The sequence below is a fragment of the Ixodes scapularis genome, unplaced genomic scaffold (genome assembly GCF_016920785.2).
Source record: "Ixodes scapularis isolate PalLabHiFi unplaced genomic scaffold, ASM1692078v2 PGA_scaffold4__175_contigs__length_147842914, whole genome shotgun sequence".
In the NCBI taxonomy this organism is placed as follows: domain Eukaryota; kingdom Metazoa; phylum Arthropoda; class Arachnida; order Ixodida; family Ixodidae; genus Ixodes; species Ixodes scapularis.
This window is the reverse complement of record NW_024609879.1, coordinates 38,005,370-38,032,909: the sequence shown is the minus strand read 5'-3', so window position 1 is coordinate 38,032,909 and position 27,540 is coordinate 38,005,370. Positions and strand designations below refer to the sequence as shown.

At 46.1% G+C, this 27,540-nt stretch overlaps 1 protein-coding gene across 1 annotated transcript in view; it reads right to left on the bottom strand.

Annotated features, from left to right (window-relative positions):
- LOC115312180 (coagulation factor X-activating enzyme heavy chain-like) overlaps window positions 1-27,540 on the bottom strand; it is a 71,697-nt gene that overhangs the window by 10,678 nt on the left and 33,479 nt on the right. The window contains exons 9-13 of the mRNA XM_040220237.1: window positions 19,995-20,044; window positions 15,599-15,710; window positions 14,162-14,326; window positions 12,164-12,305; window positions 6,336-6,440 (exon numbers count right to left, since the gene is read on the bottom strand). Coding sequence (XP_040076171.1) covers window positions 6,336-6,440; window positions 12,164-12,305; window positions 14,162-14,326; window positions 15,599-15,710; window positions 19,995-20,044 — 574 coding nt within the window. The remainder of the gene's footprint in view (window positions 1-6,335; window positions 6,441-12,163; window positions 12,306-14,161; window positions 14,327-15,598; window positions 15,711-19,994; window positions 20,045-27,540) is intronic.

Below are 27,540 nucleotides of genomic sequence, written 5' to 3'. Positions count from 1 at the left end.
CCGAAAGATATATAATATCTATATAATAACACTGGAATGGTCTTCCCGACGACATTGTCACCATATCTGATGCTAAAATGTTTCGCAGTGCACTTACTAACTTCTTTCTCATCCCAGGCTAGTATGCAAGCTGACATTCTTCGGTGCTCCGTTATTGTATTATGTTATTTTGTCCCAAAGTGTTTACCATGACTGATTTAACTACTTTTAGTTATTATCCTGTGCTTATTGTCGTCATTTGTTGCACATCAGTATGTTCTAAATTCAGTTATTCTTTTGTTTCAATGTTTTTGCGTTGTACTATACGCCTTTGTTGGAAAATACCCCCCCCCCCCCCTCATGTAATGCCCACCGGGACTTTGAGGTATTTTGAATAAATAAATAAATAAATAAATAAATAAATAAATAAATAAATAAAGAATGTACAACGTAGAGCCTTCGAACAGGAGATCAAGGATCTTCAAGACGGCAAAAACTACCGCCAGATTCTCCTATAAGAGGCATCTCTCTTTTTTTGGATAACGATGGAATACTTCGGGTAGAAGGAAGACTACAGTTCTCCGATAAATCCTTTGAAGAAAGGCATCCCGTTGTGCTGCCAAAAGACGACCACTTTTCGAAGGTGTTGATAACTGAAGCACAGCGTAGACTATTACACGCGGGAGTGTGTGACACACTCGTGCAATTGCGCGAGCGCTACTGGATCGTGAGAGCTCGGCAAATAATAAAAAAAAATCGAGAAATGTATCGCATGTCAACGGCTGAACGCCAGACCAATGTCAGAAGTGACGGCGCCCTTGCCCGCAGATCGTGTCACAGAAGCGGAAGCCTTTGAGGTCGTGGGTGTTGACTTTGCGGTACCCGTATGGGTCACAGCGAGAAAAACAAAGAGGAAGGCATACCTCACGTTTTTCACGTGTGCAGTTACTAGGGCAGTACACTTGGAAATGGTACCGGACATGACGGCAGAAACATTCCTGCGTGCGCTCCGACGATTTGTATCAGGAAGAAGCGTGCCAAGGGTGATCTACTCTGACAATGCCTAGGCATTTAAGAGAATCAAGAAAGACTTAAGCGAGCTTTGGAATGTTCTACGAGATGAAGAAGTGCGGAATTACTTCGCAAACAGCAGGTTACAATGGAAGTTCATTGCAGAACGCGCCCCGTGTTGGGGGCGGATTTTATGAGCGTTTGATAAGGTCAGTCAAGAACTTTTTGAAGAAAACCATCGGACGACGAGTCCTGAGAGAAGAAGTGTTAGTCACACTCCTCACCTGAGTGGAAGCAATCATCAATTCTCGACCATTGACCTGCGCGTACAGTGAAGCGCAAGAGCCTCAGCCACTATCACCGTCCCACTTCACGACAGGGAAAAGACTTACGTCGGTACCAAAACCGTCCGGCTCCGACTTGGAAAACGGAGACGCAGAATCACTTCGAAGGCTCTGGAAACTCAGAGAAGACTTCGTGAAAGAGTTCTGGCAACGATGGTCAAAGGAGTACCTAGCGTAACTCCGATCACTCTACAAGACATGGAGGTCAAACCTGCATCTCAAAGTTGGGTACCTGGTTATTCTTCACAAAAGCCAGCATCCACGCCAGGTCTGGAAGATAGGAGTTGGGAAAACATTGTTTTCCGGAAGAGACGGAAGATTTGCGAGTCTGCGAGATCCGACTTCCCGCTGGTGCGGTTGTAAAACGACCAATACAACTTGTGTACGGGCTAGAAAGTGGTTAAAAAATGAACTTTGTTCCCTTTTGGGGGGTGGATGAAGAAAGCCTTCGGAGCGGGAAGAAGACGAGGATGTTCGGGGAGAGGGGCCCGAGCGCGAGCTACATTTCCTATCGAGGATTTTCGTTCGGAACTGGGAAGCGTGAGTAACGCAGTTACCGGTGATTAAAGTAGTTTTTCTTGTAGTCATGAACGCTTCGGCTCAATGGTTTCGACAGTCTCGTTCTAGGCCCCCCAGGAGTCTCGATTCTTTCGTGGTACAGTTAGGAAAGACTCTTTGACCTCGTGAAATCGGACACGTTGCTCAACAGGAGGACTATCCGTGGATTGATGCTTCTCTATCAGATCATAAATGGTACAATTGATGCACCAGCGCTACCAAGTCACGTCAACTTGAGCGTTCTTGGTAGGCCTAGTATACTTAAATCTTTGTTTTTCTTTCTTTTGATTTATATCACTCATAACCCGTGACAGGCTTTCAATTGACATATATTCATTTAGAACATATTTGTGCAGGTGTTAGCCTTAATATTTTTTGATGAAGAGCATCAATTTAGAAAATTTGTTGCTACCATTGTTCTGTCACACCCTTTTGTTTTTTAACGCATCCGAACAATTGCATTAATATCTGACATTGATCATGAAGCGTCAAGCTGTTTGTCGATCACTCAAATCAATAAATACATAAGCAGTCCAGCTTGCGAACGACTTTCTTGAGAGATGCGAAGTTCCACCATCCCTCAGGTGGAATCAAGTTATTCTTCCCCCGAAAGGGGGTGGATCTACATCAAATCCCGCGGCATGGCGACCTATCACTTAGAAAAAAAGATTTAAGTTGCTTTGCGCCTTCATACGTTCTTGCCCCAAGTGGCCAGCTCAGTTCAAACGTGTTGTGTGATTGGGAGGAACATTTTCGCATCGCTGTCGCTCACACGCGGCCTCTTTTTCTAAGCCAATTATACACATCTGTTGCGGGGCCTATGTCTCCCTTAATGAAGCAAAGGCGTTTGACAGGGTCGAACATCGTTTCCTGTTCGAAGTCCCGAGAGCCTTTTGCATCCCTGGGACTTAAACAGACTAGCCATTTGCAAGTCAACGACTTTCTTTTTTCGCGTTTCGTAGTGAGTAGGAAAGTACTACAGGGCTGCAGTCTGTCTCTTTCTCTACGTTCTTAGCCTGAATCCGCGTCCCCGACGTCTCGCGTCCAGCTCCCGGATATGTGGCTTTCCGCTGCCTGAACGGACGCGGTCGTGGCGCGGATGTCGTCAGTTTGTACGCAAATCGCACAAAATTGAGCCTGCTTCAACCTGTTCTCGGTGTACCGTGCTCTCTCTGAGGCGCGTTTAAACACAACAAAGCGCCACGCTTTGGAGTTCGGAGGTTTCGCTCTATCTGCGGACATCCAGGTCGTGAACAAGCTCAGCACCCTCGACGTGCTTTTTGACTTTGGTGTAGTGGCACCCGCACGTGGGAAGCTGTGACCTCAGCGCTTGAACGTCTGCTTGCTGCTGCGGGGCCATCACCCTGCCCCTCCGCGACAGAGCTTAACTATACTTGATGTCAACTATTTGATGCCACACTGTCAACGCTAGCGTTATAGTCTCCACAATGCTGTAGCCCCCCATTGCTGAGCACGTGGCTTCGAGTTGCGTCTCATTCATATGCGCTCGCGCACTTTGAGAGAGTTGGGGCATTGCGGAAGCTACGCATGCCTTGACAGTGTAGCAATATTTCCATGTTGCTCACATTAACTTTTCGCTCTTCGGTTCACCGGCGCGTCACCTCCTGTCTCTTGTGGTTTTATTAGAGAAGGCGTACTAAGCTAGTGACAAGGTCGGTTTTCTTCCTCTCCACGTCAATGGGCGGCAGGGGCACTCTCTGTGTTGACTCGGTATGCTACTTGCTCTCTCTCGACACCATTCTGGGGATGTTGGATGAACGGAACTACACTGCACGGTTCATGGCCCTTTACCTTTTAGGGTCCCACGCTCCGTGCCTGTTCTTTGCGCGTTGGACAACCTTTACTCGAGCGCGGAAGCAACGTTATCTTTTTACCGAGCTGTGGTGACTCTCCATGACGAGTTGGGACAGGCGGTAGCAGACCTCAAAACGCGCGAAGTGGCATCGGCTCGAGTCATCGTGGAGCCCTGCGTGGCCCATATCATTCTAGAGCAGAGAGATAGGGGGAACGCCTTTCCGTGTGCCTCGTCGCTTTTTCGTCGCCTTCCCGGACCCGTGGAAGATATTTAGTGGCGTCGGGGCTGGGGAGTTTTTCCTACCAGGCAATGAGCTGGTGCATTGTTTCCGACCTTGAGTGCTCCAAATAGGTTGCACCTTGGCTTCCGCTTGGTGCAACATTGCTTCCGGGGTTCGTGCTACTGAAATGTGTGTCCGGTGGTCGGTGCCCCGTGGGGACTTCGCCCTGCTGTGGCAAAATTTTTGTGCGGCAGCTGGCCTGTAATGCCGGTCTCCTGCTATGTAGCCCGTGCTATCTCGACTGCGGGGTACCCTGGTTCGTCACCTGGGCCCCGAGTTTTCTCGTTTGGGTGAGGAAAACTTCCTTAGGCGGTGACCTTGCCTCTACGTCCGGCTGCTCGGTGGTCGCATTCACTTTTCTTTCACGCCTCTTGCACAGGTGTGAGAAAAGCGGAGAGAAGAGAGAAAGGGAGGGGGGGGGGTGCCGCCGTTCATCGGCCGAACGCTACGCCTTGCTAGCATTGTCTTTTATTAGGTAAAGGAAATAGCCCTTGTTTTGTGCGCTTGCGAAATGTGAGGTGCGACCTTGTTTGGTTCCCTATGTTATGTTCGGTTGTTTCTTCTACCCCTGGCATCTTTGTAGTACCCATGATATTTAATGTTTCCCCGTTTCCCGATGTGGTTTATGTTTTAGAGTACTCACTCTCAATATTGTTTTCTATTATCAGCCGAACACCTGGCGAGGTTTGGTCGTCTGTCTGTTAGTATATGTTTATGTCCGGCTAGCAGGCACAGGAGGCAATGTCGCTACTTTTCCAGGATCCAGTGTCTTTAGTAGGACCCAAGTACGCTCGCTCGCAATACACCTGACCAAAAAGCTTCTTTGCCGCCGCGTAATTTCAGGGATAAAAGCGAACGCTTTCTTTCAGTCGAAGCTTCTCAAAACTTCTTGTCGTTGTTTAAGAGATCGCATTGTTGGCGTTGTCATCGATGCGATCCCAAATATTACGTCCTCAAGCTTTGTAATCCTTTGATGACGATATTTAAATGCGGCCCATACAGTGGACACGAGAACTTCGAGAGCATTCAAATTGGGCATTTGGCAGTGAATGCCTCGCCATGCATTCTCGTAGTAGCTCGTGCCATATCCCTGTGATGACGCGAATACCTGAACCTTAAGAATGTGTGGAACGCAGCGCGTGCACTGTGCTTCACCAACCCCAGCACGTGGCTGTTACACAGATTCACGACACATTACTGGCTCCAGATTACGTGACCGCTTGTTCTGGGTGCAAGTTGTGAGGAGAACGCCGCTTGTTTTTCCGTTTTGTTTTTCAACTGCCATTGCATGAAGTAAAAACCTAGTGCATGTTTTACATACTATAAATATTAATGATTTATCCTAAGCAGTATTTACTGAAAGTTAAACCAAATTGTTGCACCACCCCTTTAGTTGTCCAACGCGCCATGCGACTTATAATACGAGTTTTTATGTATATTTTAATAAATTCACCTCAGGTTGTTCAGTGTTTTAATGAACAAACGAACGCTGCTGACAAGATTAATTTTTCTATATATTGTTTTTGTAAAAAAAAAGAAATCTTCAAGAGGTTCTCTAAAAAATACAAAATTGTTTGAGTTCTAATCTTGCCAGCATAAGTAATCTACTTGAGCTCTTAACAAGTAAAAAATATGTCCTAACATATTTAAAAATTTAGGTGTCATTGCGTCAAAACTTGAAATGAGCTTAGCTTTGTGTTTATCAAGGTCTTATGAAAATTCTAGTTATTTAATGAAAGCAGCTTGCAATTCCTAAAATAAACCAGCGCTCTAGCAAAGGTCATTTGGTTTCTGTCCGTAAAAAACTTGTTCAAAGTGAACAAGTCTTAAGCTATATACATTCAGTAGCAATGCACGGCTTCCGTGGATATATCGAAACAAAATATTACTGTTATTCTAATTATGTTGCATAAGATTAGCTACCGATGTCGGCAGATACTATGTGTCCTCTACCTATATGAGATTTAAATACTATAGTGTAGATTTCACAATCCCAAGAACGAATTTCGACCCTAATATGTATAACAAGATATTAATTTGTAATGATTCATAGTGTTCTTAAGAAATTTAAATGTAAATATTCAGTCATATGACAAAATGAGATTCTTCATATATCCTTTTACTTGTTTATCTCGCTTCTTTTCACCCCAATTAATGCTCCTACAATTCAGAGCTCACTAACTTCCTGTCAAGCGTTGTTCATTTCTGAGTCTGCCTTTGAGCAATATTTTATTGTGGCGAAATACGCATTTGCACGAGCGACATGTAGATGAGTGAAATGTTCTTTCTCAGAGCGTCTTTCATAAAAAATAGTCTACAATACAAGTTACAAAAAAGTAGTTCTTACATATCCGTATGCACATTCCATTCCATCCATAAGAGGAACTTCTAGGCACTTTCCGTACTTATAAGGGCAGCAAAACACATTGCACGTTCGGGCATTCAGATAATTCTGTCGTAAAGAAAGGTTGACATTTAGTTTTGTGGCAGCGTCGAGAATATACGATCTGATGGGGTTTTTTTTGGCACCTTTCGCAAGACAGCTCGTGTTAGTGATAAAAAAAAATTGGTACAACATTTTCTTTTTGTTTTTACAGAAACGTAAAAAATGGGCCTTTTGAATAGAGGTGCAGCACTTGGACACCTCGGCTAAATAGCCAAGCAGACCAGATTTGCACACTAGCTAATAACACTTTTCTGCGATTACCCCACGCTTACGTATATTTAGAAATGTAGTGTCTGAAGTCATGTAAGGCGTTTTCATCATTGTCACATTTGTGAGTGCTTAAACCGTTTGCGGCATACACAACTGCAAGAACGGCGTCCTTCAGTTTACCTGTTGTTTAAAGCTGGTGTATTGTTTTTTCAAAGATAACCTTTGCCAGCTTGCATTAGCACTTGTTCTCAAACTCAAGCAGAGAAACGGCAGCCCAAAGAACACTTCGTTACTGACTTGTTATGGTAGGTGTGCACTGAATCTAGCCAAAATCAACCCATGTTGGCCTTATTTGTTGGAATAATTGTAACAGGAAGCCTTTACTAATAGAAAACATGGACAATTAGCTTGCTGCAGCAACGTATAATTCGCTTCTTCTGAAGCAAGAAGGTACAGTTCAAATGAGAACGTACGTTCACCAGGACCGTCAGATATATTCAACGCCCTTAAGATCATTTAGAATTTATCCGAAACAGGGATGGGCAAAATACATGCAAATATGTATCCAAATACAAATACAAAATACTTCGTCAAAAATGTGTTTAATTACAAATCTAATTACATTTCCAAAAAAGCATTTAAGTACAAAATACAAATACAACCAAATGTATTTGGTCTACTCCAAATACTTTTACAAATACATTCCTCAAAATTTGCGTCAGCGATTTCAGGGCACCTGCAACGGGTTTCTGGGTATCTCATTTTAATTTTGCATCGCACACTTGAGAGTCAGTGTGCGAGGCTCTAGTAAAATAATAGAAATATAATCACAAAAAAATGTAATCAGCTTAAACGTAATAGGTGAAAAAAGTACAGAGCTTCAAGCAGCTTTTTTTGTCGATTACATTTTGGTATAGACCAACAAAAAACCGAGACGACCAAGACGCGCAGCACTAGCTAGACAATTTTTTATTGTTGCAACTCGCACCAGTTACGAAAATCTGGACGACCCGCGCATTTAGAATATTCCAGGCAAAAATAGGGATGGAAATCAGGCTGGACAGCATGACAAGTTGTCACAGACACTTATTTAGCCAGTCCGCCTGTGAACGTCGATTTCGTCAATATTCTTGCCCTGGACTAGCACCGTAATCACAAAGTCACTAAACGCTTGCGCTTGATTGAGAGACACTGCATTCGGTGCAGAACATAGTTTTCTTCCTGCTCTGGACAGTAAAAATAAATTTGAGGGATGTATTTTCGCCCACAAAATTGTATTTAATTACAAATGTATTTGAAATACCCACGTTTTAGTATTTAAATACACACGTCAAATACATTACCCAATTTGTAATTAAATACAAATGCAAAATACACAAAGTATTTGAAATACGTATTTCAAATACTTGTATTTGAAATACCGCCCATCCCTGATCCGAAACCAAGAAAATGAAAATGGACAGCACAAATAGCAATTCCAAAAGTTAGTAGAAATTTTCAAGACTGGCTTAACAATAAAGAAAACCAAAAAAAAAATCTCTTAGCAAGCTTGCGTTTGAGCAATTCTTTGAAATGTTGCTCGGTACGCGCTTGCTCATGCTCACAGTACATCACGTAGGGATTGTGCGCGCTCGTAAACCTTTTTGTAAAAAAAAAAAAAAAAACACTGTAGGGTTGAATAACGAAAAAATAGAGTGCAGGCGAGCTGGTGTAAGTTGAACATGATTGTAAACCTGAGACTGGGGCAGGAAGAGAACACAACAGAAGGTAGTAAAAGAGGAGGCAACGTCTCAAACTCAGCTGCAAAGTTTATTTCGAACATGCTTTATATACCCCATCTCCAACGACGTCTCTACAAAAAAAAAACAAAAAAACAAACACACATGACAAGAGGACAATGACACTTCGGTAAACCTTCTCTTATCTCTCTTCACCTTGGCTGTGGGACACTCACACAAAGGGACACATTCTAGCATGACCACCGCTACCCCGCGAACGTAGGTGAAAACACTGCTGAACACAAAGAAAGGGTTTGACCTTCAGAGGTGCATTCCACTTGGAGTGTGGATTCCGAGTCAGCGAGGCACCTTCTAGAGTGTAATAATTGTAAAGCCAACTGGTCCGAAACGGAAGTTATTCACAAAGAACGCAATGATATGAAACGTGTAGTCCAAGAAACGATTCGTATAAAAACGTCTGGCAACTGTATAAGTCAGGCGTCATTGCAGTTTGGGAACGAATGTAAACAATTTCTACGCTTGTAAAGTTTTTTTTTTTTTTTTTTTTTTAGTATTAGGGTTGTTTATATGTGTATCCTTGGACTTGTTCGAGAAAGTCGCTGTGTTATCCATTTGTGGTTCGTGGTAGGAGGGCAATGTCGTTCTCATTTTTGGAGATGGCCCTAGTTCCGGCTGGTAGCAGTGTATAGTATTGTTTCTTTGGACTGAGTGATTTGTAAGTGCTAAAGCACCTTTGAAGGTCAAACCCTTTCTTTGTGTTCAGCAGTGTTTTCACCTACGTTCGCCGGGTAGCGGTGGTTATGCTAGAATGTGTCCCTTTGTGTGAGTGTCCCACAGCCAAGGTGAAGAGAGATAAGAGAAGGTTTACCGAAGTGTCATTTTCCTCTTGTCATGTGTGTTTGTTTTCTTTTTTTTTCTTTTTTTGTAGAGACGTCGTTAGAGATGGGGTAAATAAAGCATGTTCGAAATAAACTTTGCAGCTGAGTTTGAGACGTTGCCTCCTCTTTTACTACCTTCTGTTGTGTTCTCTTCCTGCCCCAGTCTCAGGTTTACAATCATGTTAGGGTTGAATGTCGCGCTTGAGTTGAATAAGAAGCTTCACCGACTGTCCGACAGCATAAACATTTGTTACTAGAAGTGAATTGCGAACCGAATAGTATATAGTATAATACTGCACTCATAACCAGTTTTTTTTATTGAACTGTGCCTAGAAATGTAACTTCCCGAATAAAGCTCAATATCTACCCAGGATATGTGAGCACATGTCTCGTACCTTTTCGGTGAGAACTATCGTTATCAGATATCTTTTTTTTCTGACATAGAACACCTTTCGGACAGCTTTTTCAGATGTTAGGCTTTTATAAGAACAAATACATTAGCCAGAGCACTCGTCGAACCCGCGCACACTGCCGTCTTCAAGAATTCAGTGTCATGTTTGTTTGTGTCGCTACGGCCGAATCTTAGAGGAGCTTTTACAAGGTTTCTGAGATCACGTAAACATGGCAATACCTCAGTATGCTGGCTCTAAGCATCATAGATATCCCTAAATCATGACGATGCGCGGCCGAATTCCCTATTAAAAAAGCAATCAAAGATCGCAACACACCGAGGTCATCTCCGGCGATGAAAAAAGCATGTTCCGAAACCAGACTCATTGTCAGCCAATAACAAGCCAAGGATGCTCGCGCCTCCGACCGATGGAACCGTGGAGTGATATCTCGAATGAGCGCGGCTCGCTACCCATACAGCCCTGACTACGGCTCGATCCAGCGAGCTTTCGCTCAAGGGCTGACGACCGAACACATTATTCCCGCGTAAGAAAACCAAAGAAACAATATATTTAGCTGTTTTTCAGACGATTATTGCAGTATTACTATGTTCAATCTCTTCAAAAAAAAAAACATCTTTTGAGTACTCTCATTTGCTTTTGTCATCTACGAACGCCTACAAACTTCGGAATAACGGCGTTTGCAATATCAACGAAATGTCGCGTTTTTTTTTTTATTGTTTTATTCATAAGGAACCCACAGCGCCTGTACAGACATTTTTTCAGGGGGCACAATGCACCAAAAAAGGTCCACGGTCGCGCGGCACACCACTTCGGGCGGTAATGAATTCCATTCTGCGATGGTTCGTTAAAAAAAAGTGTGTATTATAATGGTTGTTCTGGAAAAATACGACTGAACCTTATAACAATGGTCTGTATGAGCAGAACGATGAGGTGGTGCATGCAGGAAGTTCGCAGCACAAATTCCTATTTGGTTATGATAAATCAAATAAAACAATTTGAGGTGCAGCCTTTTACATTGTTCCTTTAAATGCACCCATCCCAGTTCCTTTTTCGTTTGAGTTGTGCTACTTAAATGATCGTATCTACCCAGAACAAACCTAGCAGCAACAGATTGAGCACGTCATATTGCACTGATATGACCCTGGTAAGACAGATCCCATACATGACAGGCGTACTGTAATATCGGTGTGATATACGCTTTATACGCTGCCTCCTTAAGCTCTTTGCTTACATGTGTAAGGTTGCGCTGTGAAAAACCAAGTGTCCTGACTGAACTGGAAACGACATTGTCCACTTGCGCTCCCCTTGCACCGAATTCGGAAAATATAACACCTGAATAGTTATAAGATGGCTGCATTCTAATATTTTCATTGCTGATGCAGTACTCATGAGTCAATTTCTTATGATCTCTTGTGAAGTAGACATTTACACACTTGCTAGTCTTCAATGACATCATATTGCTACTAAACCTTGCTTCAATTCGTTTTAAATTATTTTATAAGCATATGTGGAATCTGTTTCAGCAGACACTGCGCTGTACATTGCACAATCATTGGCAAATGGACGTATTTTGATGAGTTCCTCGGGAAATATCATTAATATAAATAAGAAAGAGAAGTGGTCCCAACGCAGATCCCTGTGGCCCCGAACAAGGAGACGACCCGAACATGTCCCATTTACCACAACCTGTTGCGCCTTGAAGCTAGGTAATCTCTTAACCAATTCATGACTTCAAGTTTCTGCAGTAATACCGAATGGAGAGGCAGTATCAAATCATACTATCAACTTGATTTCTATTATCAAGAACTGTGGGAACATCATAATAAAACTTGATCAACTGCGTCGTGCACGGAACCCATGATGTTGATCATTCAAAACACCGATCGAATCAAGGTGCTTCAATAACGCCGAGTGCAAGACATGTTCAACAATTTTACAACACACTGGGGTAAGCGAAATTGGCCTGTATAGTTTGAAACGTTACATTTAGATTCGCTCTTCAAACTAACACGATATTGACAACTTTGCCATCATCAGGTAGTTTTCCCACCTGCATCGACTTGTAAAAATTGCAAAAAGGTACTTCGCTGCAGCACTCTAACAACACTTTAGCACCCTAGGGTAAATATGATCAAACCGGTGACTTTGAATTCATCAATCCTAACAAGCAATTTATTGATTCCCCTAATAAAGAACTTAACCTGCTTCATTCTAATATATAAGTCAGATATCATACTGGTTGCCGGAACAATGCTCCTCAAAGAGCCCAAGATGACCTCTGTGTGTTCAATCGTTGATTCCTTTTTAATAAAAAAATCGGCGGCGCATCGTTATGATCTATGAATTTCGAGGATGCTGAGAGCACGCATGCAGTGCGCGTTTTCGCCATATTTAGGCAAACTCAGAAGCCCCTTCAGAGCGCTTTTAACGAAGATTATTCTGTTTAGTTTATAGCTTTATTTTGACGCTTTGAAGCGGTGAGGACTTACGGGATGGACAGTCATATCCACGAAGCCTTTGTACGTTTTCCGACACAATTCCAACTTGGTGAGTGCTGCCCCAGGAAGTTGGGTCATGTTTATTCTGTAATGCTTTTCTGCCGTCCGATCAAAGCAGACTTGGGATAGAGTACTGAAAACGAAGAACATTTATATTGCCCGCAGTCAGCGACAAATTAGGAATGGAGGACATGCTCCGCTCACTGGCCGGGCACACTACAGTTATGCCCGGGTCCCACCAAAGTTCCTGGAGACTGAAAAATTAGCACCAAGCTTCCTTTATAGTCGCCATTTCGGTTCATGGAATGATAAGTTCCTTGACTTTTCAATCCTTGATAAACTGATCAAAATTTGCTATTGCAGGCTGCTTTACTGAGATATTTCTTGTATACCAAGTTTTTGTTATCTACACACCGGCGAAACAAGTGCACTTCGTTGCACCGCCATATGCGACGTCGGTGTTTGAAGGCACTGAAAAATAATTTGCCTTTTTTTGAAATACAAGAAAACAACAACAAAACTATATCACTGTAAGATATCTGTGGTGATAAGCATCCCTGGTAAGTTGGTTGTATATTACATACTGAAAAAACGCTTATATTGGTGAAGAATGCTTTCAGTGAGGTCACATTCCACAGAGATTTCGGCGCGGCTTGTTTAGAACGGCACATACGAAGCTTCTACTCTTAAAAAGGACCGAAATGGCGATTGCCTCGGTAACGGAGACGTAACAACCAATCGCCTTGCGAAGGTTTTGTCGTGTACTTTTAGTATCTGTTTCTGTTCTGCTAGCAGGCAGAAAAGGCAATGGCACAACCTTTCCAGGATTCAGTGACTTTTATGTCAGAGTCCCACTAGAGTGACAAACACAAACAACCGACATATACAAGCCGCGAGCCCGGGCAGTGAGCACGCGAAGGTAGCTTTCGCAGGCTTGCAGTCACTCCCGCCTGGCTCATGAGCACCGAGATACTGCAAGCCTACCAAAGGTATTTTCGTGTGCATGGCGCACGTGGTTGGGGTTTGTTGGTGTCGGTTGTCTAGGTTTGTTGCTCTAGTGAGACTCGGGCACAAGTCCCGCTTGACCCCCCCCCCCCCCCTCCCCCTTTCCCCTTCGCCTTTTGTCGCGCTCATTTTCTTCTGACATAAAAAAAAAAACGTTTTTTTTCTCACTTACTCAGCGACAAACAAATGCAACTGACACCGACAATCTCAGACATGTGTAGCTTGCACGCGACCGGATTTTGGACGGGCTTCCAATCATTCTCACTTTCTTCACCAGAACAGAGACAGAAAACCTGCGAAAGGTAACATCGCGTGCATGTTCCACGTGTTTGGAGGCATGTCGGTGTGGGCAGTTTCGGTTTGTCGCTCTAGTGGGTCTTTAGAGCATTTGGAGAATCTTTGGAACTTAGGTGCATGTGTTGCACAGGCTCGCCTCATGACGTGTTCAACAAGGGGCTTCTGGCTGGTGGCATTTTCACCGTTCGTTCGTATAGCGCGTGATCTGTTCGCTTAGCGAAGTAGCGAACGTGCACGTGCTAGGCTGTGGAGATCGTAATGTGGGTGGTCAGAATGTAAACATTGGGGTGGTCCATAAAACGTTCGAAGTTCGAATCAAGTGTTGATGAACACGCTACCAATGCGCAGTTTGTTTTAGAGACTTCGTTTGTAACTGTTAGTCCTCCAGATGTCGGCATGTGCACAGCGTGTAACTTCACAGGCAGCATGTTTCATGGGACTTGTGGAATTGGGCGAGATGCCTACAACGTGCGATGGCATTCCTGTCGGCATTTGTTGCAGTTTGTTTTTAAATGACGATGCAAATTTAACAAATAGCGCCATAAGGTTATCATATCACAATATCCGTCAATTATCTTTAAAATATTATTTATTTATTTCAAGTTGCCTCAATGTAAACACCCTGTATGCGTCGAAGCTGTCAAATAAGGTGTGATAGTAACACGAATAAATGATACAAAAACTTACCTGACAAACCCACGCAAGTGTTCCAAGGAACACACAGACCATTCTCCATTCCGCTTTCCGTTGGCAACAGGTGCCATCGTGTAGCCATCGTTTGCGTCGCAAATTATGTTTCGGTACGCTTGAGTGCTATACCTTGCTCTGTCTCCATCGTGAACCATTCCAAGCCTTAGAAAAAAAAATCAGATCATGGGATTCGTTAGTGACGTGCTCGTTGAAAGATTGCTTGATTCATTCACCATGTCCATCCCTGTATGAGGTGTAGGCTTTAATGCTACCCGTGAATGTTGGCGATTTTCACCACGTGTCTTCGAAACTCGCGCTGTGAATATCTGATTTGCTCGAAAAGGCAGACAACCGAACCTGCCGTGAAAGCTTTGGGTTCTAGCCGCTAAAGTTGGTGAAAGTTTAGAAGGAAAGAGGGAAGCTCCTCTTACCTTTTTCCACTATAGCAAAGCGAACGCTGGAGAGGAGGCCGCCTCCTCTCCAGCTTCTGCTCTGCTGAAGTGGAAGGGAGTTGTAGTCGCTTCCAGTTTACTCTTGACCTGTCATTGACTTTAGGGGCCCTCGATTTCGCTGGAGTCGCCAAAATTGTATTAGATGAATTGAAATGAATTGGAAAAAATAAGGGTGATTCGTGGTTGTTGCTTTACACCATTGTAGTCATTTATAAGGTCGGCCGGTGTTCATAACAAAATGAACGCTTTAAAAGAATCAAATGCGATATTTCTATGTAATCACCATATTTCTTCCTGCCTCTCCCCCTGCTGCCTTTGAGCACTGGAAACGAAAAAAGGGAGTAGAATAACTTGCGTACGTGACGTCATCGGTGGTGTCACTTGACCTTGTTAGCCCTTCAGCTGGCTCTGAGATACCGACGATGAAGTGACGACGCCTTTGACGGTTGACAGGCGGAAAGAATTCTCTCTGGAGCGCTATATTTGGCATTGCTCTTTTTCTGAGACGCCACGCACGACGATGTTCGCGTCGCCGAGGTACAAAATGCGTATCAAGTTCCTGGGTGCTTCATTATTGCGAAGCAATACGGACTGCATTCTGTGTTTCCACTGCCTTTGCAACGATACTGCGGGAAATGGACGCAATTTCGTTCGTATCGGGTGATATTGGTTTCTCATTGGTTGTCCGGTGATCCACTAATAGTAAATTAATCAGGACACTGGGGGGCGATAACGTGCATACGTTACCGGTGACAGCATACTACAACCTACTCATTTTTTTTGTTGTTGTTTTGTTTTCGCCTGCTGTCTTTTTCAGCGTGGGTGAATAAATCTCTAAATTACAATTTCGCGAGTAAATCGAAAAGGGCCTACGCACTTGACCCCTTAAAAGTTTATAAATTGCGTTTTCGTTTTATTGTGTAGGTTGCACTAGTGCACTATTTTATTAACGCGCATGTGCCGTTTGTATACGAGTACTTACGAGTGCCCCCATTCGTGAACGAGAATTGGGACCAAGCTGAATGTATGAGGCGTGTCTTCTGTTTCAGCAACACGCAGATGCGAAGTGCACATTCCCCCGAGGAAGGCAACACCTGCAGAGAACCTCGACATTCGTACTGTGGAGTACTGGGTACGGACCTTGCTTATATTACGAATGAGAAATGGGAGTACCTCGAACATGCAAAGTTTATTTTTTTACGATGACAGTTATAAATAAAAAGTACGAAGGCAGTCGCCACACTTCAATATAAGATTACGCATAGATCAAATTGCGTAACAAGGGAAAATAATTTTATTGGCTGGTGCAGGTAGATAAGTGTACTAAATCCTGTTAATCTGTTCACGTAGTCACTCACAATCTGTGATAATGGGACAATGCATACTTTAGACACTCATTGATCGCATAGAATAAACTCTTTACGTTTGAAAGGAATAAGACATTTTGATCAGGCTGAAATATTGATAGTTTTGCTGAACATATTTCGTTCCCCTTCTTTAGAAAAGACGCAATTCAAAAGCGGGATTTGTTAAAGAAAAAGCTCTTTTTGGTTCTATCATTTATTATTATCGTATAACAATATGATATCTAAACAAAATTTAGGACTGGGTATTAGGGCAAAATTAAACAACAAAAAGTTTTAGTAGATCGTTCCGATGACTCCGATACCGATACTCGATACTCTGCAGCCGGCTTTGTACAGGGAGTATGGGGTAGCGCTGTAGACTGTCGTCATCAGGGGCATCGGAGGTATCAAAAAAAATCTTGTGAAAATATTGATCACCGCATTTTTTGGGGTCCCCGTGACCCAAAACGTGCCCAAACTTTAGCTACTTTCGAGTGAGGAATTCTTCGAATTTCGGTGTCGTCGTTAGCCATAGGCTTCGTTTTTGAGAAGGTGGAGCAGTCTTCCCTCCATTGTTTCGTTGGCAGCGTCATTTTTTCAGGAACAATAAAAGCAAACAACATTACAAGCTCTAAAAAAGATTTTCACCCATCATTGGTAATATTCAGATATTTTGTGTTATCTTTAAGTCATTGTGGGGCATCTTCCCTTTACGTGCGCATAAGTAGCAGTGCTTTATATTTTATGTTACTTTTTACGTAGTCTGTTTAGTTGGACTTGCGCCTATTGTATGGCACAGCACAATAATGACGTGGGTTGCAGTCCTCCGGTGACTTATCTGTGCGGACAACACCACCTAAAACAATCAAGCCCCGGTAAACATCCTTTTCTTCCTTTATGGAATGCCATAGCAGTCGGATGGCGCCAATTCAGTAGTTGGACCCTAACCCTAAGTCGAGCGTTCTTCGACGCTTTGACCAAAAAACGAGACCCAGCCAAATGATGACGCGGTAATCGTGTCCCATCCGGGACTTCACTCGTTCTTACTGTGATGATGTAACACATCTAGATCCACAGGTCTTGATTATTCTAGGTAGTATTGCTGGTCATGCGCTTCTACGCGGTGCAGCAGTATCTTATTTGTTCGGCAGGCTGCAACCGGAAATTTCACTGTATACTCAACGTCAACCTCGAGAAACGAAAGGGTTAAATGGAAACTGGCTCAAGCACTTTCAAAAGCTGGGGCTTCATTCGGCGACGATAGCCTGTCGCTGAAAGCTGCTGGCACTTCAACCACTGCCGCTTCAATCACTGCCGCCAGTAAAAACCGGATGAGGTCTTAGCGAAAACTAAGACGTTCGAAATATAAAATATTCTATTTCCAGTGTATTTCAACTAGAGGTCATAGTTATACGTACACAAAAAATATATCGAAAATATAAAATTCTTTGTTTTATTAGTACTGAAATAGATTTCCGAAAATCTTTTCAAAATACATTTATTTCTGCTACACTTGAAGTTATCTTCATGCATTTCGAAATGGGTAAATACTAAACTAGTAGGCACAAAATACCTTTCACATTGAATTCTGAAAATATTAATTTATTTTATGCAAAATATTCTCGTACCCTAATGAAAATGCATCGATTAATAATATGTGCAGTAGACTTTAAACATGCTGAAAATCGTAAATACGGTTGTGTTATACTCTAAGTATCTTTTGACGTCAATTTACATGCATACAAAATAAATTTACAATTACCGAAGTATTGAAAACTCGCCTATTAGAAGCTCATTTCAAGCAGACGTGGAGTAGAGTGAAGTCTATAAATACAACATTTGGTAGTTTGTGAATTGAGTTGTGCAGCATCACACTGATAAATCAGCCCAGTTATGTTATTATTTTCTTTTTTTATAAAAAAACGCACCTGATGAGTTTCTTGCACACCAATCACAAACGGAATTAGGCATCTACAACCACAACACTTGCTGATGCTGCAAAGCTTCAGCAAGTGCTGCCTGCAGACATGTTTGGCGTGGTTGTGTCAGCACAATGTTAGTTCACTGAATGTGTATACTCACCATTGAACGTGATGTGAGTAGTGAGTTTAATACACTGACTTTAAAAACTTAGAGACTTTAACAACCACATTAAACAGTCAACCAATAAAGAAAATCACGATAACTATTTTAAACTGGAGAAACTGCCTTGACTCGTTTCGTTCTGAGTGGTGCTATGCAGAGAAGCGATCACAATTTTGCAAGGAGTCGATTTTGTGTATGTTTTAGAGACTGCGCCGATTTATTATTAGTTGCACCAATGATTTTTAGTAAGAGATATCGTCCACGAACTTCCAAACACATTTTTCTCCTTGAAAGACTCCCGAGGAGAAGATAGAATGCTTGGAACCTTAATAAGTGCAGAGGTGATCACTGGCCAAATTATTACCGTTAATATGTAGGATATATAAGGCTCTGGAGCAGTCAACGGAATTGTGGAATTGTAATTTAGGTGATCAGTGCTTTATGCTGTTTGTGTTTGTGTTCGTTTCTAATGTGTAGTTCTGTTTTTGTGTTCGTTCTAATGTGTGTAAGTAGTACGTTCAAGTACCACAGGGACAACGTTTACTAACAAAATCCAAAATGAAAACCTTGTATTCGGTTCTTTATACACAGATGGCATCTTGAGGGAAAAGGATTTATATTTTTGCTATATTTCAAATATTTTTTGAATAATATTTACGATTTATCTTGAATTCCTTACACGCATAATTTGAATGAGGACAAAATAATGCAGAATGAATACGAAATGAATATGCATATTCAATATATTTCAAATACGTTTCAAGTACAACCGGCTTTTGCTAAGGGATTGGAGGGTGAGTCTGCCGTGGTGCAAAGACGTCTGTTCATTTACGTGAGTTTTACGACTGCCGCGGACGACATGGTGAGCAATCTTTTAATTCTGACGGCGGAAACTCTAAAAACGCAAAATTTTGCCTGTGTTAGTTTTCGAAAATCTTCACAGGGATACGTGTCTCATGAGCCATGAAGATATAATAATTGTAGAGATGATTTGTTCCAGAATATACGTGGGGTTCTGGACTCGTCAAACACAAAATTGGGGGCGAAGTTTGCGAAGCGCGTCGAATGAAATCTTGCGACCATGATGCCGCGCTTGTCTTACCGAACTCAAAATAGTGCCCTCCCCGAACTTTTTGTTCCAGCTTTGTGTTTGACGAGTGTATAACCACTGATTTGATTCGGGAATGCTTCTTTAATTCGTTCCAGCTAAAGTGCAGACGTAGCTTGACGTTACGAGCTGATGGGACCCATCAAATAAGCACTGCGACAGGCTCGAGTCGCAAACCTTTTTTGCTTATGATTGGTTCAGCTATGAAAGAACACGTACAGAAACATGACGAACACCATGGCGGTGCATGTTTAACGCTGTCTGTTTGGTCCCATCAGCTCGAAGCGTCGGCTGAGTCAAGACTTAAGGTGAAAAAAACATAATGTTTTTAGCCATTGTAATGTGTCTTTTCGGATGCTACTAGATTTTTTTGAGTGGACAAAGGACAGGTTCATTAGTGCTTGTTTGAAGTCTTAGACAAATTGAAGTCACCACTCAAGGTTATACAGGAAGATCTACTTTCTAAAATACTTCTGCGAGTTCACATTCCTGCAGAGCATGGGGAATGTGAATCGCGGCCAAGAATGAGAGGGTCACGGCGATTGGCGACGCTCACAGTACGACTCAACTTTGAAAACAAAATGTGTTCAGGTACGATAAATAGAGTCAAACGTCATGCTCATTGTAGCTGCTCACATCACCTTTTTGGTGTTGAGTCGTATCGTGAGTATTGACATTCGCCGTGATGCTTATATTGTTTACCGTAATTTACTCGCCCCATCTTCCGCAGGAAAATTATTTCAAACTCTCTCTACAGTCTGAGCAAAAAGCGAGCAGCAATGGTCCCCACTTGAATTTTTACTGTGAATGCATCATAAGCGGTAAATGTATACTCGTACCCAAAACGGCGTTGGAAAGTATGCCTTTTTCAACACTTGCAAGGTCGAACCTAGAAACAAGGTTAAAGGGAGAGAATAAAATTAAGTCATGGATGAAGAAAGAATAAACAATTAAAACAGGGACAACACAACTACATGTTTCATCCATGACTTAAACCAACACGCTCTTCTACTAAGAATAAAATTAATTTGAGCATTATATATTTTACTGACACATGCAACTTAGCTTGTTTTCGGCGTCAGGACACAAATAATTTAACGCTGGTTTTGTAGTCATGGACAGATTAAGACCTCGCCCCAGCCCGTTTAGGTCTGGATGAGCATCCCACCGGCGTGCGGTCCTCTCTCTCTACAGCATGATGGAGGCTAAAGACCCCAAGCTTTGCGGAGAGCAAGTCGTCTGCTTCTTGTGCAGGGGTTGCGGTTGCGTGAGAAAGGCGCCCAGTCCCGAATGGCTTTGATTGGAAGGATAGTGGGGAGACCTTAATGCTAGAAGCCGCGAGGTCAACTCACTGCCTTTTTTTTAATCAGCCAGTAATAGCTCGGCGTTCTGTCATCAACGCAACCCCGGCGCAGAAGCAGACAAAATTGCGCTCCGTATACCCTATTTCACCTTATGATGTACCGGAGGGAAGTCTACACGCCCGATCTCCTTGCTCTATGGCACGTCTCGGCGGCACAAGCTCTCGTGCGTTAATGGCAGCTGCCAACGGTATGAGCTCGAGCTTCTAGCCTTCGCTGCCGTACAACATACGTTGAAACGTAGTATAGCAGTGGTACTATGGTGCCTGGAACGCGTCTCCGACTGGTATGTTTAAAGCGCCAAAAAGTGAAAGCCGTTTACAACTCCCTGTAACACCGAAATAGAGCGCAGCTCTTGAGGAGGAGGAGGGAAGGGTACTAGGGGGGGGGTGAAGTGACCTGGGGAGGGTGAAGTGACCTTGGGGGGCCACGTGACGATGCCGATGATGTCATGAGTGACGTCACTGATGACGTCATCAGTGACGATGACGATGCGGACTCCGATGACGTCATCAGCGATGATGACGATAACGATGCGGATGTCGGTGACGTCATCAGTGATGATGCCGATGACGATGCGGATGCCAGTGAGGTGACGTCACTGATGACGTCATCAGTGATGAGGACGATGCGGATGCCGGTGACGTATGCCGGTATGCCGGTGGGGGTCACGTGACCCTGGGGGTGGTCACGTGACCTCGCGGGGGGTCACGTGACCCTGGGGGATGCATCACGTGACCTCTGGGGGTCACGTGACCTTGGGGTCCACGTGACCTTGGGGTGACCTTGGTTACGCCGACGCCGCTCAAGCCGGGAACGGACCCCTAAGAGCTGCGCTCTAAAAAGCGGTCCCTCTATTCCCGCCTGATGACGCCACTGAAGTGTCATGATGTCCCCGGTGGCTATCCTAGTGGTGTCCCAGCGGCGTCGGTGGATGTTGCAGTCGCCTGCTCAACTGCAGGTCGCTTTCGAACTTGACACTCCACGGAAGCTTTTGCAGCCAGAAGTTTGAACGCCACGACGAGAGCGACACTCGCTTTCGCTGGTGCTTTTCGCCAGTATTTCTACGACAAACCGAGAAGATCGTGACATGCAACATCATGAGTCTTCGGCTTGTGTGACGTCATTTGTTGCCACTTAGGGGCCACTTTGGAGGTTAGAGTGAGATAGGACGCTAAACACACCAGTCAAAGACGCGCTCCACGCACCATAGTGCTAGTGTACGGTCTAAATTTCTCATCTAAACCGTAAACCAGTGTTGCCACACCTCAAAGGCAGAGCTATCTTAAACTATACAGAAACAAAATTCAATATTTTTTACGCAGCATAAGAAAGGCTGGGCGACGCGAGTCATGAACATTTGCTATTGCTCTGCGTGCGGCAATGAGATAACGGTGTTAGCAACAAATAATGTCGAAGTAATCACGAAGCGATACGCGTAAAGATAACAAGCGACGAGCTTTCAGTTTCAGTTAAACCGAAAAATATTCTTCATGCCTTTCTGAGCATCAAAAAAGGCCATATTGCCGCGCACGCAGCCGGCCAAGTAGGCAGCGCGCGCCTGGCCTCACGGTTATCGCGCCTGCCTCCCACGCGAAAAGCCAGGGTTCGATTCCTGGGAGCGACGTGTATTTTGTTTATTCCTGCAATTTAGTGTTCTGGAAAATTCGCGAATCCTGTTGCTTGTTCGAGGTCGAAGTGTTATACGGGTCGAACTTTCTACGCCGATTATTCAAGAAGCCCACGCGTGTACATAAGGGGTTTCGCGTGGTGAGCCAAAGTCAGTTTCGCCCCAGCGTTCGATTCTGCTGTCACGCCGACTTCGACGCCCACGACGCTCTGCTTTATTTTGTTCCCTTTTTATTTTAGGGCACAAGTTCGCCCCATTAAACGTTTAGTTTCCCCAGTTATTATCGCCTCATCACTAGTCATTCGTGACATATTGGTGGAGGTATGGGGTATCGCTTTCTATGCCCGTGAAGCGTACACCTACGAAGACATCCCGGCCAAGTGCAGTGCTCAGCCCCGGAAGGCTACCCTTCGCTGAAGACGCCAACGTCCGAGCAAGCCGCCGTACGAAAGACCAACCTCCGGGACTCGAACCCCTGCCGCGGAAACCAGAGCAGGGAACCGCGACGATGACCACTCCACCCGTCGTTGTCCTACCCGTCGCTTCTCGCACGCCCACGTCCTTCCATGGTGAGCCTTATGAAGACATCGAGGACTGGCTTCAACAGTACGAGCGAGTGGCCCAGCACAACCAATGAACGGACGACCAGCGCCTGCAGAATCTTCACTTCGCGCTCGAAGGAACGGCCAGGCACTGGTTCGATAATCGCGAGACTTCGTTGATGTCGTGGACCCTCTGCCAGGCTGAGCTAACGCGAACCTTCACCAAGCAGTATCGACGGTAGAGAGCCGAGGACCTTCTTCGAATGACGACCCAGGGCGCAAACGAGACCATCACCAGTTTCATCGAGGATGTCCTGCACCTGGTCACTCGCGCCGACCCTCAAGCCGCCGACGAAAAGAAGTGGCGGATCTTGATGCGAGGTGTAAGAGAAGACATCTTCGAAGGCCTCGACCGCAACCCGCCTACCACCGTCGAAGCGTTCGTCACGGAGGGGACCGATATGGAGCGCGCGCTTCCCACTACCAGCGGCATCCAGGCGTCGCTGTACCCATGCTGCTTAACGGCGAAAACACTCCCGGTACGCCGGATATCCGGGAAATTATCCGGGAGGTCGTCCGGGAGGAACTGCGAAGGTTGCTGCCAACCGCCAGTCGTCCGCCAACCCTTTCCATCGCCGAGGCTGTCCGAGAAGTGCATCGGGTGCTCTAACCAGAGGTTCCCGTCAGCACGGTGGCAACGGACGAACTGACGTTCAGCTACGCCGCCATGGCCCGACGCCCGCCGCAAGCTCCCCGCCAAACCACGGCGCCACCCCGTAGAGACGCCCCAGCGCCGGAGTACCCCCGACGACAGGAAGATCAGGCGAACGTTCGCCCAGAGCAACCGGCGCCGAGGAAGACAGATGTCTGGAGGACGGCCGACCGACGCCCGCTGTGTTACCACTGCGGGGAAGCTGACCATGTGTACCGCCGTTGCCCATACCGACGTCTCGGGCTCCGTGGATTCCACCCAAACGACCCGCGCCCCCGGTATGGTGAACGACCTCGGGAGATCGACGAGTACTTGCGACGACCCCAGTCCCCCGAGCCTGCTTCTCGCCGAGAGTTCCTGTCGCCGTCGCCGCGACGTCCAGCTTCGCCGATGCACCGACCCCGACGTGAAAGCTTGTCGCCCCTCGCTCCTCGCCGGGGAAACTAGGCGCGGCAACCCCTGAAGATAGAGTTACCGAAGACGACCGACGTAAAGAGCCTCCAAGAACAACGGAGCGCTCCCACTCTCTCGACGCTACGCATCACAACGACGCTCCTGCATCGGTGTCCAACAACCTAAACGTTGTTATCGACCGCCTCGACGCATCGGCACTCGTGGACACCGGAGCAGACTACTCCGTCTTGAGTGGGAGGCTCTCCCGCCGCCTTCGAAAAGTCATGACGCCGTGAGATTGGCCACAAATAAGAACCGCCGGAGGACACCTGACTAGACCAGTTGGGAGATGCACTGCTCGCGTCGAGATCCATGGTGAGACGTGCCATGTCAAGTTCGTCGTCCTGCAAGACTGTTCGAGGGACGTTATTCCCGCAATGGACTTTTTCTGCGAGTATGGCGCCGTCATCGGCCTCGGAGCAAACCGGCTAACTCTACGAAAACCTGTTTCACCACCGGAGGAACTCAAATCGACGTCATCCGCGGTCCGAGTCCTCGCAAGTCACGTGAACTTTCCACCGCGGTCGAATGTCTTCGTGCCTGTCGGGATCACCGAAGCTTTCTGCGCGAAATTCTGCAAGAGGGGAGTCTCCAGTTCGTTCTAAGAAGAGGAATAGGTGCCGCAAGAGGGGTAGCCGAACTTCAAGATGGCCGCACTGTGGTCCTCATGACGAACTTCCGAAAGGAAGCGCAACACCTCACGAAAGGTGCAGCCGTTGGCCACATCGAGGAACTCCGAAACACCGCCGAAATCGCCGCCATTACTGACGAATCCTCGCCACTTCAGCAGGACAGTACCTCGCCAGAGCAGCTCGACATTGACCCTAAGCTTCCGGGTCCGTAAGGACGTCAGCTGATTAACCTCCTCTCCGAATACCACGACTGCTTTGCGTCGTCGTCGAAGGTGCGCCAAACCGCCGTTGCGAAGCACCGCATCGTTATCGAGGACGATGCGCGCCCGGTGCATCGATCTTTATACAGAGTCTCCGTTAAAGAAAGGCAGGTGATCCAGGAGCAAGTTCAAGAGATGCTGAACGACGACATAATTCAACCTTTAAGCAGTCCTTGGGCCTCCCAAGTCGTACTGGTTAAGAACAAAGACGGGACGCTTAGGTTCTGCGTGGACTACCGGCAGCTGAACGCAGTGACGAAGAAAGACGTCTAACCACTCCCCCGCATCGACGACACGTTTGGCCGGCGGCGCCATTCTCGATACTTCTAATCGATGGACCTAAAGAGTGGCTACTGGCAGATCGAAGTCGACGATTGGGACCGAGAGAAGACGGCCTTTGTCACACCGGATGGGCTGTACGATTTTAAGGTGATGCACTTCGGACTATGAACGGCGCCAGCAACTTTCCAGCGTGTCATGGACACCGTACTGGCAGGACTGAAGTGGCAGAGCTGTCTCGTCTGCCTCAACGACGTCTTAGTGTTGTCGGGCGACTTCGACGAGCACTTGCGACGACTCCGAGCTGTTCTCCAAGCCTCACTCACCCTCAAGCCGTCAAAGTGTCGGTTCGCCTATGACGAACTGAAGTTCCAAGGTCACGTGTTTAGTAACGAAGGCATTCGCCCAGACCCAGAAAAGACTCGCGTCGTCGCGGCATTTCCAGCGCCAAGAGACAAGGAGGCTGTGCTAAGGTTCCTTGGGCTACGTGCCTATTATCGGCGCTTCGTTCGAGATTTCGCAAGGATTTCCGCACCGCTCACAAACCTCACGAAGGACGCCGAGAAGTTCGAATGGGCCGAGGAGCAGCAGCCGGCATTCGACGAGCTGAAGCGACGACTGCAGACTCCTCCTGTTCTTGAACATTTCGACCAGGATGCGTAAACCGAGATTCACACCGACGCAAGTAACGCAGGACTTGGCGCGGCACTGGTTCAAGTACAAGAAGGCACCGGGCGAGTGATCACTTACACAAGTCGGACATTGTCCAAGGCGGAGAGAAATTACTCCACAAATGAGAAAGAATGCCTTAAGGTTGTCTGGGCAATCACGAAGTTTCGTCCGTACTTATACGGGAGCCCGTTCCGCGTAGTCACGGACCACCACTCGCTTTGCTGGCTTGCAAACTTCAAGGACCCGTCAGGACGCCTCGCGCGATAGAGTCTCCGACTACAAGTGTTCAACATGACCGTGGTCTACAAGTCAGGCCGCAAGCACAGCGACGCCGACAACGTGTCCAGAGCTCCCGTCGAAACAACTTCCGGCAGCAGCGACGACGATGACGACGAGTGTTTCCTGGCCGCAGTGAACACCGACGACATGGCCCGACGTTAACGAGACGATCCTGAGCTACGCGCACCAATAGAGCACCTGGAGGGGCGTGGGAGTGCTATACCACGTGTCTTTTCACGAGCCCTGCCGACCTTCGCCATTAGACAAGGAGTTCTCTACAAAGAGAACTTCGGCAACAACAACTCGACGTGGCTGCTGGTAATCCCGACGGACCTTCGAGAGGAGATCTTCCAAGCCTGCCACGACGACCCGACGTCCGGACACCTCGGTTGCAGCCGGACACTGGCCCGTATTCGTGAAAAGTATTACTGGCCCAAGCTCCCCAAAACCGTCCACCTATACACACGATCATGCCATGAATGCCAGCGACGAAAGAAACCTCCGACGAGGCCGGCTCGACTCTTGCAGTCAATTCCTCCGCCAACAGCATCCTTCCAGCAGATCGGAATGGATCTACTTGGCCCTTTCCGCCGTCGACTTCGGGAAATCGCTGGATCATCGTCGCCACAGATTATCTCACGCGGTACGCCGAAACGAAAGCCCTTCCTTCCAGAACTGCTGTGGAAGTTGCCAAGTTTTTCATTGAATCCATCGTGCTTCGGCACGGCGCCCCCGAAGTCCTGATCTCAGACCATGGATCCTCATTCATGACCAAGGGCGTACCAATCGGAAGGGCAAGGGGGGGGGGGGTGCTTGCCCCCCCAGTTTTCAGTGGGGGGGGCAAGGCATGTGTTTTGCCCCCCCCCCCCCTTGAAACCGACGCTATTGAGGAGGGCAAACAATGGCCGGGGGCGGGCAAGGAATACCGAGGGCACCGCCCCCAGAACCGGGGGGGGCATATTCTTAACGCGCAGGCCATATACATTCCAGCAACCGCGCTCACACCGGATGGGATGGTTCGTGGAGCGGTTGCAACGCGAGTTTCCGAAGAGGTAGCGTATACCTTAGTGGTAAGATATCTGCCTCATACGTAGCGGACCTGGGTTCGATTCACGGCGTGGGCTTACTTCTTGTATTTTTTCTGAAACATTTTGTTATGTCGAGGCATATGGCGATATTTACGACATTTCTTTTTCGTAATTAACACTGAAACAAAAACACGAATGCTGTTGACGGAACTTCGCTGAACTAAATGGTATGGCACTCCATTTAGGGAAGTTCATGGGAGACAGCGGGGCTTGGGTTGCCGGCTGGACGCCGCAAATCGGCGTGTACAAGGTGTGGGGGGTGGGGGGGGGGCTAAGTGGGTTAATAGTTTTGTAATAAGTAGCCGAAGGTTTCCGCGGACGAAGCGGCGTGAACGCCGGCGGGGTGGTGGGTTAGCGTGCTTTGAGTGTACACGCGCCGTCCGAATCTAAAATTGAAGTTCCCGCGCGTTGCCAAGCAGTCGTTGCTAGGGGGTCAATCGTCTGCGCCATAAAAATTAGTGATGGATCGAATCTGCC